General features: G+C 42.4%; 1 protein-coding gene across 20 annotated transcripts in view; it reads right to left on the bottom strand.

Annotated features, from left to right (window-relative positions):
* Positions 1-14,468, bottom strand: part of LOC128326989 (histamine N-methyltransferase-like) — a 194,096-nt gene that overhangs the window by 83,934 nt on the left and 95,694 nt on the right. For 16 of the 20 annotated variants that reach the window (XM_053255046.1, XM_053255043.1, XM_053255072.1 and 13 more), the window contains one exon: positions 1,727-5,371. The exons of the other annotated variants lie outside the window; for them this stretch is intronic. In XM_053255046.1, coding sequence (XP_053111021.1) covers positions 5,016-5,371 — 356 coding nt within the window. In that variant the 3' untranslated portion in view covers positions 1,727-5,015. Of the gene's footprint in view, positions 1-1,726; positions 5,372-14,468 lie in introns of those variants that run through there. 20 annotated transcript variants of the gene reach the window in all.

Genomic DNA, 14,468 nt, shown 5'->3' with positions numbered 1-14,468 from the left:
AAAAGAAATTTTACAAGAGCCTCATCAGATGACCCCCACCCCCTGCTGTGTATCAATGGGGAGATCAATCGTTGTCTAACCTCATGATAAAACTCACAGTGTGGAGCAAAATATGATCTCTAGTTTCTATATCACCACAAGGGCACTTTCTATCTTGAACAGGGAGGTGCTGATATCTCCCTACTAAAAGAGCTGAAGGAATCGCATTAAAGTGCGCTCTCGAAAAGGCCCACGTATATTTATTAACGGATATAGAATAAAAATAACCAGCCGGGACAAACCCTTCTCTCGTTTTTAGCGATGAATAATAATTAGGCAAAAGAGCCCTTTCAGCTTGCAGTTCAATATTTTCAATTCTTTGACATACTGCCTTCTTTGCACCAACAAATCCTAATTCTAGTAGAGCAAGAGGATTTAAGCCCATGGTGGTAAGTTTCTCCAGAATGGTAAGCGACCATCTAGGTTGTGGGTCAATCGATAGGAACATAAGTATAAATCCCATTGGATTAAGGTGAATTTTTAGCCAGTAATTAATAGCTGACATCCAGACCCTTGCTTCAATTTTAATTAGACCTGCTTCTTGGCGAATCACTGAATTAGGTGTACTTCTAGATGCACCAAATAAAGATCTTAGAAAGGACGTTTAAATCCTTTCAAGGATCATACAATCTTTAAACAGGTCTAATTGAGCCCTATACAACATCTGCGCAATTGGTTGCACTACAAATAATTTGATGGCAGCTGGTATATGAAAACCACCCTGCAAGTGAAAAAAATCTCAAAATAGCAGACAAGGAATGCTTGGCAGAATCAGCGGTCATCCTAATATGTGAAGATAGGGAGCCATTATAACGGAAAGTCACACACAGATATTTATATTGGGTCTGTTGTTCTTGTCTGCTGACCATTCATTACCCATCTAAAGTTCATTTGGAGCTGAATCACACTATTTTTGTTTCAGAATGGTTAATTTCCAATATAATTTGGAATGGTTAATATAATTTAGAATGGTTAATTTCCAATATAATTCCAATTTCTAATATTCAGTTTGGCAATTACTAACTAAATCTGCCAAAGCTCTTAGACCAACTCTCAACTGTGCAAGAATTACAGCATCATCAGCATACATTAATATAGGTAATTTCCTGTCAACCAATTTAGGAGCATGGATGTCAAGTTGCTGCATTCTTTTAATCAAATCATTGATATAAATATTAAACAAGATGGGTAAAAGAACACACCCTTGTCTTACTCCTTTCGATGATTGGATTACTTTTTAAAGATGGCCACTTGAGTTAAGTCTCACTCAACAGAAGTGTTTTGATATAATTTATAAGTTGACAAGAGAAGTCTCTTGTCTATTGAGAGTGAGAATAATTTCGCCCAGAGTAAATCTCCGGAGTTCGAGTCAAATGCCATCTTAAAATCGACAAAGGCAGCATATAAAGGAGACTTCAATTGGCGTACATGTTTATCTATCAGATAGTGTAATATAAAACCATGATCCATAGCTGAACGATGGTTTCTAAATCCTGCCTCCTGATCCAGCCACTGACATAATTTCATACAAAGGTGTTTCGCATATAATTTACTAATAATGTTTAATAGACTTATAGGTCTATAATTTGCTGGATTCTTTCTAAAAAAAGAAGGGGGGAGATCCACGGTACCACAAGGAGAAAAACAAAAACAAACCGTGAACAGAATGATCTAATAGGCAATTAAATAGAAATAAGATGGAAATAAGATTTAATCAATAAACATACTAAACATGATATAGAATATACCCCAAACCAGTATATATGCAAAAAGTGTATGACTGAAATATGCTATACACAAAACCAGCCAGGTAAACATCTACAAACAGCATGTATGAATGAATGAATACAATGCACATAAACAGATAGTAAATAGTAAACTCCCACTAAGAGCCCCAAGTCTGGTGGAAGCAAAAAAACCCTAACAGCCAGAAGTTGGCATCAATATGTGGCTCCAAATCCGCTCACATCCACAATAACAGCTCTTGTAGTTATCTGTATTCCGATAGTTGGGAGCAATGATAGGGATGTAATCGGTTGTACTCAAGGTTTCAAAAGTTGATAACAGGTGGCACCCCTGAGTGCCTACCATCCACCCATTATACCCTATAAGAAAAATAATTAAGAATATTTCAAATATTCATTAAAAAAAATCGTAGGAGTGTCTGATTGCTTTGGGGTTTGGGTGGTTGTTGGCACCCATGGATGCTCCACAATAAGGAATAATGGGCTGGTACGAGTCCCATTATACCCTATGAGAAAAAAATAAAAATAAAAATAAAAAATTCATTAAAAAATCGTACGAATATCCAATTGCTTTGGGGTTTGTGTGGTAGGTACCCATCGGTGCCAGCTACCACCCCACCCACTTTTGGAGTTTCAAACCAGTTTGAAACAGTTCAAACTGGTTTGAATTGAACCACCCCATTTGGTACAAATTTGAACCTGCAGCTTGAACCTGATGGCTGGTTTGGTTCAAATTCGAACCTTTGAACCCCCCCGGTTTGAATTCAAACCAGTTTGAATTCGAACCGATTCGCACATCCCTAATGATTATGTTTGGCCTTCTCTCTACACTTCAGAATTGTTCTGTTACAGCAGAAACCTGTCCTAAGGGGCATGAACAGGAGAGTGCCAAAAATAGTCATGCACTTGCGCAAGAGTGCCCACACTTTGGAAGTGTGGGGGCTAGTACTGGGTAAAGTGTGCCATCAAGTCGATTTTGACTCCTGGTGCCCACAGAGCCCTGTGGTTTTCTTTGGTAGAATACCCGAGGGCTTTACCATTGCCTCCTCCTGAGCAGTATGAGATTATGCCTTTCAGCATCTTCCTGTATCACTGCTGCCCAATATAGGTGTTTCTGGGAAACATGTAAGTGGGGATTCGAACCTGCAACCTTCTGCTTGTTAGTCAAGCATTTCCCCACTGCGCCACTTAAGGTGACGTAGCACTGGGTTGATGCTGTTTTTAGGAAGCACACACGCAGCATTAGAATGTCAGCAAAAGAATTTAAGAAGTACTGTATGAACAGCATTAACTTGAGCTTGGAAATATGTCCATTGAAGGACAAGTAAGGCAGATACTAGGTACTTTTTAGCCTACTTTCCAGTAGGCTTATGAGATCAACTAGCATTCTGTGTGTGTGTCCGTGTGTCCCCACCCCCCATCAACTTCGTAATGCCTGGACCAATATGAACCAAATTGGGTGCAGTTGTAGGGACACATAGGAAGACCTCAACGGCGTACCTTGTGATGATGCCATACACCCTGATCCAAGATGGCGGACACGTAAACCTTTGAGGCGCAAGTAGGCTAACTTGTGAACTGCTTAAACGATTTGAACCAAATTTGCTACAGTACACACACAGGGGTGCCCAAATGGCATGGTGTGTGATAGTGTCATCCACTCCATTCAAGATGGCAGCCACGTAAACATCCGAGGTGCAAGTGGGCTAATTTGTGGACTGTGTAACAAATTTAAACCAAATTGAGTACAGTTGCAGTGAGTGACACAGAGGTACACCTCAACAGCATAATTTGTGATGATGCCATCTACCCGATCCAAGATGGCGTACGCATAAACATTTCATGCACAAGTGAGCTAAGTTGTGAACCGCTTAACGAATTTGAACCAAATTTGATACAGCTGTAGGGACACATAGGGACACCTCAATGGCATAGTTTGTGATGATGTCATCTACCCCAATCCAAGATGCCAGACACATAAACCTTTGAGGTGCAAGTGGACTAACTTTTGAACCACTTAACCGATTTGAGCCAAATTTGCTACAGCTGTAGGGACACATAGGGATGCCCAAATGGTTTGGTGTGTGATGATGTCATCCACTCCAATTCAAGATGGTGGTCACGTGAACAAACAAAGCACAAGCTGGCTAATTTGTGGGCTGTCTAATTGATTTAAACTAAATTGCGTACAGTTGTACTGAGTGACACACAGGGACACCTCAACAGCATAGTTTTTGATGATGCCATCCACCCCAATCCAAGATGGCAGATGCAAACACTTTGGAGGCACAAGTGGGCTAACTTGTGAACCGCTTAACCAATTTGAACCAAATTTGCTACAGCTGTAGGGACACATAGGGACACCTCAATGGTGAAGATTGTGACAATGTCATCCACCCCAATTCAAGATGGTGGACACAAACTTTTGAGGCACAAGTGCACTAACTTGTGGACAGTAACCAATTTGAACCAAATTTGCTACAGCTGAATGGACACATAGGGATGCCCCAGTGGTGTAGTTTGTGATGATGTCAGCCACCCCGATCCAAGATGGGGGATGTGTGAACTTCTGAGGCGCAATTGCACTAACTTGAGGACCGTCTAACTCATTTGAAACAAATTTGAAACAGTTGTAATGTGTGACACACAGGGACACCTCAATGGTATAGTTTTTGATGATGTCATCCACCCTGATCCAATATGGTGGATGCATGAACATTTGAGGTGCAAGAGATCTAACTTGTGAGCCTCGATTTGAACCAAATTTAGTCCAGTTGTAGAGACAGTGAAAGGAAAGTAGGCTGATTAATTCTTACTAGGACAACTTATTAATTTAAAAATGTTTCTGAACATTTTCTTCATAAGGTTTAATCTTTCAAAGGTTGTGTCTTTTCCACCAATCAGAAGAACCCAGATCTGTGATTTATTTTATTAATGATCTCAGCACAATCTCTAACTATAGAACCACTACAATACAATGACCTGCAACTCAGAATTTCATCCTTGCTAATCAATTAACAAATATTAGCATGTGTATTACTATTAATATATAACAATATTTCTAAGCAGTTGTTGCAGCAGCAGAAAATGGTTTCTTAGTTGTGTTACACATTTTTGCCCCTAATCTCACATACTTCACAATTAATAAAATACTGAAAATGTTTTTAAAGTTTTAAAACATTCAGTTTAATAATTAGCTTTGAAAAATGTTATGAAAAATCCACAACATATTTAGGATTCAATCACTATTGCACTAAGGTTGTTATTAAAAAAATATCTTCCACCTTTCTTCTCACTGTATTCAAGTTTTTTAAGGTCTTCAATAAGTTCATTTTTTAGGTCAAGAGGGGCTGTTTTATTAAAATTACAGGTTTCTGTCAAAAAATCAAGTAGTAACTCTCCCCTTTTATTTCCTTCAGTAAAGCAATCTGTTATATCCATATCAGATTGAAGCTCAAAGGACTGATACTTCAGTCCAGACCCGTCAAGTATCTCTTCAATGTCGGCAGATGTAATGTACAAGCAAAGATCATTAAGAGGTAAACGAGCACCATATTTCTTCCAGAGTCTGGCCCAGCCACTGGAACCTGTCAAACAAATGATATGGAAATCTCTTAAAGAACCGTTTGTGCCTATTGACGATGTTTCAGACATATTGCTTTAAAAACAAGCCCCAAATCCTGAACCATGTTTTTTACAAGATACAAATGACCACTCCAAGGGTAGTGTCGACCATTATGGGAGCTATGCGATGTCCTAGAACAAGGGACTGATTGTAATATAACTCAGTAGAGCCCTCCACCTCCCTGGCCTGCTCTCAGCCATGTCTATATATACTGTAGCAGTGTGTCCATATATACAGTATAAAGTGTGCCGTCAAGTCGGTGTTGACTCTTGGCAAAAAGGAGTCTGTCTGGTAGAACAGAGGAGGGGTTTACCTCCTCCCATGCAGTATGAGATGATGCCTTTCAAGCAGTAAAGATGGCAATTCAACTGTGAGTCAGAGATTTGAATATCCCTGCACACTTCCTTCACATTCCTTTAAATATCACAGTTGGACAAAGCTGCTTTCAGTGGAAAGAGCAGATTCTTATCTTGGAGGTTAAATATAGAGGAAGATTTTAAATATAGATTTAAATATATATATATATATAAGCTTTGGCTTGAGGTCATAGACCTCAAGCCAAAGCTTTTTGGGCTTGAGGTCATTCTGGAAGATTGGGGACATAGACTTTCTCTGAAGTAAATTGGTTTGCACTAAACTGGACAATGACTGAGTTTTTCTTATCAACAGTCTATAGTTTTTGGACAATGAAAATTTCCTTGAGTAAAAAGGTCTGATCGTTATCTTATAGGACGAAAGAATTGAACATAGTTAGAGGATGTTTTCTTTGAGTTGTGGTGTAGATAGACTGTCGTATTTCTTTTGTTAAATAATGCTGTATTACATTTTGGAGTTCAAGCCATCTCGTTATAATCAGAGACCAGACCTCAGTGTTAGTTTTTCATTGAGATTTTATCCATTTTCAGCACTGATATAGTTAGTGAACATGATATTCAGATACCAAAGCTTTCACATATATTTTAATAAGGAATAGTAAAATATATTCTTAATCAGGATAGAGATAGCTTAGTAAATGCTATTTGAAATCTGGCCTTAGATATTTTAGAATTATCTGCAAATCTTTTATAATTCTTATAACATTTCCTTTGGGGCTGTTATATATATATATCCAGAAACCATTCTTTTAAATTATGGAATTGTAATGCTTATACACAAGGGAAGCACCTATCTTCTTGCTTCCGTTTGTTAACCCTAGAAACCTAATTCCGTTTGTTAACCCTAGAAACCGCTTGTTTTTGAGGGCACATATACTACTGAATTGTACTATGCCCTTTTCATTTGTGTTACTTGGGAGGATTTGCAATAGGATTGAAGAGGTCTTCTTTCTTTAAAAACAAATCAGAATATTTGTAATATTACATATTACATGCAACTTCTACTGTTTGGAAATTCTTGCTGCAATCATGTTTTTATCTCTTTCTCATAAAAAAATCTTAAAAAAAAAAAGAGAGAGATGATGCCTTTCAGCATCTTCCTATATCACTGCTGCCTGATATAGGTGCTTCCCATAGTCTGGGAAACAGAGAGGCTATTCACACAATGGGAGGAAATCGGGCTAGCAGAGGCTAGCCCGATTTCCTCCCATCGTGAGAACCATCGGCTCGGCTGTGAGCCCGGTGGTTCTTAAGCAGGTCACCTGCTTAAGTAGCGCGGCAGTTAAACCAGGTTTGCGGAGCGAGCACTCCGCAAACCCGGTTTTTCTGCTCGTGAGTTGCTGCAGCGCGACTCCTCACTGCAGCTATTTATTAGGAGACCCCCAACTGGGAGGCTGAAAAGCAACCTCCCGGCTCACGGGTCTCTCTAGCATGCCCTGTGCGCTTGCGCGGGGCATGCTGGAGCTTCCAGGGGCCGTGCAGCCCCCTAACTCCCCAGCCCCCGCCGGCTCCATGACAGAGCCAGCAGTCATGTGGGCAGCTGCTGTGGCTGCCCGGAGCAGACTGTCTGCTTGTCTGCGGGGAGAGTGGGCTACGCCCGCTCACCATCCCTAGGTGGCTCCCACTGATCGTGGGAACCACTTCATAGTCTGGGAAACATACCAGTGGAGATTCGAAACAGCAAACGCTGGCTTGCTAATCAAGTCATTTCCCCGCTGCACCATTAGGTGGGTTACTGTAGCAGTACTGCATAGAATATTGACATGTGCACAGCCAATAGCCAGCCAGGCAGGGAGGGAAAAGAACAGCACTGAGTCCTAAGCTGATTCCCTCTTATAGTGTGTGTGTGTGTGTGTGTGTGTGTGTGTGTGTGTGTGTGTGTGTAAAAATGCCCCAATGCTTATGCATTTATTATTATTATTTATTAGCCATTTACTATGATGTTGGAGTTCCTTTTTCATATAAATGCTAATGAAATGGACAAACCCAAAGGATTGGTTCTAGCCATTTCCTGTTGAGGAGAGAGATTTCATTGCATATAGGTTCTGAGTCTTATGTACCATTAGAGGACACAAATACTTCTTTACCATAAACTTAAGATACAGCTGGAGAATTAAAGGTAAAAACCAGTCCTTTGAGCTTGCCAACCTGGCAATCATACAATCCATGAAACCTCTAGAGCATGGATAGTGGTAACAAGGTCCTTGTTGTTCCCAAAGAGTCATAGCTGGAGTATCAAATGCAACTACTGCTGTGTACAAGCAAAACATTTTCAGAGCAGTGGACGAGGTACAATAGCACTATCACTGCTAGAGTTAAAAAGGTCTTTGGTGTTCTGCTGAAGTCTCTGGTTAAGCCAGCATCACAGATTTTTCAGCACACACCAAACAGTATTGGGGGCAACATAATTTTTTGTTCCAAAAAAAGAAGAGGAAAGAGTACATAGATCTGTACAGCTGCTGAGTGTGCTTATTGTCTCATGACATCACTGAAGTCAGGTATGACATCCAAGGCCTCAAACCGTGGAACATTTTTGCAACTGTTTCTCAACACCTTTAACATTTTTAGTAAAGTTGTACATATGTGCATATATGCTTGTGTGTGGCTCTTCAATAATGAGAAAAATTAATTCCAGGCTCCTCATTTCTCCCAGGGCAATGTCTAGCCATTTCAAAATCCTGTTTGCATGTGAGTGTCTCTCTCTCTCTGTGTGTGTATTTGTATGAGACTCTTACAGACAAGGAACTCTGTTTTAATTCTTTCCCTCATTCCTTTTGCTATGCCTCCCACTTTATGAACTTGATGTTGAAAAGTGGTATATGAATAGTAGCACCTGGGAGATGGGAATGCACTCCTTGACTTGCCATACTGTGCTGTAAGGGTAGGCAATGAAATCACATTTGTATGGGAAGTCACGGAGCATCACTTGGCTTCAGCAATGGGAGGAAGCATTCCCTTCTCACCCAGACCCTTACTCCTGTTATTGAACCCCTCTCAGAAATCACAGAAGGGACCACACTTTTCATTGTGTGTGTGGGTAGGGTGGGGGAGCTTTTGCAAAAAGTACCCGCTTTCTCAGTTCAGCTCTAGTCAAGAGACTTTGATTTTTCCAGAGGTTATTGACTTTATTTTAACCCTCTTCAGGATTTGATTCATCCTTTGAATGCGCAATCAAATCAGAGGTTGAAGTAAGTGCAGGAGATACAGTTTCAGGATAAGTGATTATGTAAACAGGCCCTTAGAGTTGGCTTCTTCCCCAATATCTCATCAAGACATCTCCAGTCATACCTGTGAGCAGGAGACTCTTACTAATACCAGTCAGCTGTCTGATATAAGCATGAACAAAGTCATCTGGGTTGCTGGGGGAGAGAGGTTGGTTCCTGAGTCCTGAGATTCTGGGGTATTCTCACATTATTGCCAAAGTGCATTCTTTTTCACATAGCAACTAAGGAATATTTTAGTTACATGTTTACTTTTTTATATTGGTTTTTAAAAATTTTATTCTGACATTAACGCCATGATTCTTTGTAATGGTTACTGGTAAATAGATTCCAAAGGTGTTAAAATGTAAATAGTGATGCTCTGCTAAAAACAATTCCCATAATGCTAAAGGAGAAGGACATTTACTTAACCACTTTCACAGTCACGTCTGACCCCTGCAGGAGTGGTGGACCTAATAGAAAGGTCCACCCAAGAAAGTTGTTGGATCCAGTAGGATTCCAAAGGGCCTTGGAAGGTTTTGGAGTTGGTTCTGCTGGTGATTCTGTCAATGTCCGGGTGGATACCTAGCACAGGGAACTCACCAGGGCAGTAGATACGATCACTCCTACGTGTCCTCTCTGACCTGCTTCTAAATTAGCTCCATGGTATCCATCATCATCATCATCATCAGTCTTTATTATGGTCATAGACCAGCATAAAGTAGGAGGGGTAATTAATTACAGATTACCTTTTAAATCCAAAGTGACAGTAGATATTAAAAGCCTAATGCATGCTACAAGCATAAATCAGGAATAAAAGTAACATTTCTATGACCAAGCATCATAAAGGCATCATTTAAAAAGCATATAAGAGAGTAGCAAGAATGCAATAAAATGATACAGAGTATGGGTGATTGCAAGTTAAAGTGAGAGCAGATAAAAGTGATTACGTATAAAATGGTACTAAAAGGACTTAAAAAAGAAACAGAATCACACCTAAGAAATAGTAAAAGTCATAAAAATGCATAAAAAGCATAAAGGGGTGGGGGGATAAAGTTGCAATAAGGTTCCTGGGTAATAAAACTAGAAAATAGCTGGATTGAGGGTTATGAGGAGCACTAAAAGGGAAGTGCAAGAGCAATTGCAGGCCTACCCAGAGTCACTGGGAGTCAAGTTGAAAGGACTCACTGCCCATCATCCGCCGACAAATGCTGATCACAGCCTCACAGTACCTGGCAATGCTATATGTGATGGCAGGCTTAGAGTTAGAGAGTAGCAAGGAGCTGTAGAATTGGCTCGGATGACCTGGATACTTGCTTAGCATTGGAAGAATGAGAGAAGCATGTATGTCTCTATAGAATGAGCAGTATAGGAGAACATGCTCAGTAGTTTTGATCTGCCCTAAGCCACAGGGGCATAATCGCTCTGCAAGTGGAGTCCTTCTATAATGGCCTTCTAGCACTGCTGAGGAAGGTCATGGCAGTGAGCCAAAGTGAATGGCCTTCTGTGGTTTGGAACCTCCAGATGGGTGAGGTATGCTGCTGGGGAGGCAGAATATCTAAGCCCGTCACTGATATGAAATTTTGGAAGTCTGCTGAGATCAGTTTGGCGCTCAATGTCTATAATGTGCTGCTTGATGGTTGCTTTTGCCTGATCATGGCCCATGTTGAGCAAGGTCAAGGGGGAAAGGCCCAAAGTAGGTCTCAATTTTTTTGGTCTCAATTGTCTGGATCCAGTTAGATTGATAATCATCATGTAGGGTTATGGGAGGAAGACCAATTGGGCAGTAGGATAGTCTGAGCCAATAACAGAGAATGGCCACCCACGCCCTAGTCTCCAACTTGATCAGGCCTGGCTCCAGGCACAGAGTGGCATTGGAGACACATCTCGGTACTTGGAGCGCTGCCCTCTGGAATTTGGATTGTACAAGTTCAAGAGTCGCAATGTTGGGAAAAGGGCCCAATTGAGCACCATAGAGAAGCTGAGCTATTGACTTGGCTGTGAACAGTTCAAGAGCAGATACATAATGGTCTCCTCTTGTCCACAGGAATTTGAGAATGGCAGAGGAGCTTCTCTGGGCATTTAAAGCCATGTGTTCTCCATGAGCTTTCCTAGAGCCGCCAGAATGAAAAACGACTCCCAAGTATTTAAAATGTGCAACTTGCTCAATCATGTGTACCTCAATCCACCAAGAGTGGATCTTGGGTCTCCTAACGAAGGCCATAATTTTAGTTTTGTGAAAGTTGATTTCCAGGCAATCCTCCTGCAGTGCAATGTCAGGGCCCTCAGTGCTCTTCTAAGGCCAATGGGAGTCCTTGAGAAGATGGCTGCATCTTCCAGCCAGCATGGTGTAGTGGTTAGAGTGCTGGACCAGGACCGGGGAGACCCGAGTTCAAATCCCCATTCAGCCATTAAAAAAAACTAGCTGGGTGACTCTGGGCCAGTCACTTCTCTCTCAGCCTAACCTACTTCACAGGGTTGTTGTGAAAGAGAAACTCAAGTATGTAGTACACCGCTCTGGGCTCCTTGGAGGAAGAGCAGGATATAAATGTAATCATCATCATCATCATCATCCATATATAACAGGTTAGCAATGTGTCTCCCAGTGAGCTTTGGAGGGTGGAAGTCTGGGTTGCTGAGCTGGCCCACCATAGAGTTAATGTAGAAATTGAAGAGGAATGGGGCCAAGATACATCCTTGTTTTATACCCTTCTGAGTTGGTACAGCTCCTGTGAGGTGGCCTTGGGGGATACATCTCACCTTGAGTGATGTGTCTACATACAGGGTTCAAAGAAGATATAACAGGTGCCGCTCAGTGGAGAAGGCTTCCAACTTCTCCCATAATTTGATACGTGAGATGGAGTCGAATGCTGCACTGAGATCAATGAAGGCGGCATAAAGAGAGCTCACCCTGCAGGAGGAATATTTCCCGATAAGGGGCTCTTGAACTAGGCACTGATCGATGGTGGAGCACCCTTCCCTGAAGCCCACTTGTTTCTCAGCTAGAAGATTTTCCTGTTCCAGCCAATCCCATATAGGTGACTTGCATAAAGTTTGCTAATGGTATTGAGCAAACTGATGGGTCTGTAATTGGCAGGGTCATCCTGCTTGCCCTGCTTGCCCTAGGGACAATAACCGCTAACCCCGCCCCGTCCTTGGGAATTTGGCCATTTGTGTCAATATAAGTGAAATGCGAAGCCAAGATAGGGGCCCACCAGTCCAGATTATTCTTAATAGCCTCCGGTGGAATAAGGTCCTCACCTGGAGCCTTCCCCAATTTTAATTGGGCGACTAGGCTGTGGATCTCTGAAGTTGACACTGGAGCCCATGCTGTAGTATCCTCAATGGCACAGGTGGAGCTTCTGCAGACAGCAGCAGGGTCTTTGTATAGGTCGTGGAAATATTCCTCTCAGATCCCTGGATGAATATGACAGTCCAAGTAATTTGGATCATGGCTGGGGGAGTGCTTAGTAAGATGCCAGAACATGGCAGATTCTTTGGATCTAACGGCCTGAATGAGACTCGTGCAGGCATCTTTCATGGTGTCTCTTTTTTTATGAGCCAGCAGAAGTTTGTCTTTTCTGCTGAAGGAGATTCTGTGTGGTCAACAGTCCAGAATTGGCTTTATAGGCTGGATAGGTATTGGCAAGGGCTTTTTTGGCATTAATGCAGTCCTTATCAAACCAGTGCTTGGAGGCTTGTTGATGCTGTGCATGTGGCTTGCAGTTCTTATGAGAGAGGAGCTGTTGCAATTCCTGGACTAGGGCATTGTAGGACTCCAAAGGTACACAAGTAGGGTCGCTAGTTAGTAGGGTTGCTTGAATACCCTTCAGGTGGTCAGAGGCAAGTAGCTTGCTCAGCGCCTGGTCCAGTTGTGGAGACCATTTAGCACAGCAGTATGTTCCTCCAGCACGGATATGTATCCAGAAAGTATATGGTGGGATTGTAATGATTCTCTATATGGGACTGATGAATGAAAGTCTTTAGAAGGAGCGAGATGGGGAGATGATCACTGCCAAATTTGGGGGTAACCTCAAATCGCTCTGGTGAGCAGGTTCCCTGAGGTGATAAAGTAATCAATCAGGCTCATTCTGGAGCTGGCCAGATAGGTGAACTCTTCAGGATGGTCATTTTCAAGCGAGCCATTCAAAATGAAGAGTTTAGCGATAGCAATAGCAATAGCAATAGCACTTACATTTATATACCGCTCTAAGCTGGAGCTCTCTAAGCGGTTTACAATGATTTAGCATATTGCCCCCAACATTCTGGGTACTCATTTTACCGACCTCAGAAGGATAGAAGGCTGAGTCAACCTTGAGCCCCTGGTCAGGATCGAACTTGTAACCTTCTGGTTACTGGGCGGCAGTTTTACCACTGCGCCACCAGGGGCTCATGGTTAAGTCTGGTGGTCATTAAACTCAGGCAGAGACGCGCATAATTTGACCTTTTGTCCTTTGAAAGGCAGATAAGCGGGAGCCCGTCTGCCTCGGGGCTGGGTCGGTAAGCCCTCTGTTGTGTGTATAAAGTATGGTCATCAGGACCCAGCCTAGCATTTAAATCGCCACCCATCACCACATATGCATTAGGAGTGGAAAGGAGGAGATCTGCTACATAACTTTCAAGTTCAGTCCACATTGATCTGACCTGTAGCTTCCTCCGTTGCGGGTGGAGATAAATATTAATTATCAGCAGTTTGCAGCTGCTGAATTGAATCAAAACTGCCATAGTCTATTGCTTGAGTGATGGAAGCAATTTTGAGGATGCGCGAAGAGAGGTAGCAACAAGTACACCCAGGCCGCCTTTGTATCTGCCACGGCTTGCCCCAGGTATGGCTCCAACTGTATATGCATGAAATCCATTGAGTAATATTTCCCTGGTTGTCCATGATTCCTGGATCAGGATAATATTGTGGCAAGTGAGATAGTCTCTGAAGGTGGAGTCTGTGACAGAGGAATTCCAGCCAGCCACGTTCCACTATAAACGGCTGACTTAATGCTGGTCTACTGGATGTCATTGTGTAGGGCTGTAAAGTAGTGGTTGTGTGGGGGGGATACTGCAATGTTGACAGATCCACACAAGATTGGTGTGGGAGGCACAAGTCCTGAGGGGAGATAGTAGGTGGAGCACTTACAAGTTCCCAGGCACCCACCTCTATGAGCGTCGGTTCTCCCTGGCAAGAAGTCTCTACTGGTTGGGTTGGTGGTCCCTGTGGCACAGTTAGCATGGTAGAGGTGTCAGAGAGGAGGTTGCTATCAGAGAGTGTTCCTGGACCCATGCCTTGTGTACTGGAGTCCTCTTCGGTTACAGAGAGGTACTGGATCAATGGGGGCCATGCAGGGGCCCCTACATCTGACAATAGGCCTACTTCCAGGGATGCATGTACCTGTTTTTGCTTCTGGGGTGATGACTGGCCTGAGGGAGCCTCATCTGTGGCTGCTCGGGTTGTGGAGATGATGGGGGAGGGGTTTAGAGACCCTCCCCTAAG

The sequence above is a fragment of the Hemicordylus capensis genome, chromosome 1 (genome assembly GCF_027244095.1).
Source record: "Hemicordylus capensis ecotype Gifberg chromosome 1, rHemCap1.1.pri, whole genome shotgun sequence".
Taxonomy (NCBI): Eukaryota; Metazoa; Chordata; class Lepidosauria; order Squamata; family Cordylidae; genus Hemicordylus; species Hemicordylus capensis.
Note: the sequence above shows the minus strand (reverse complement) of the source record. Positions and strands in the feature narration are given on the sequence as shown.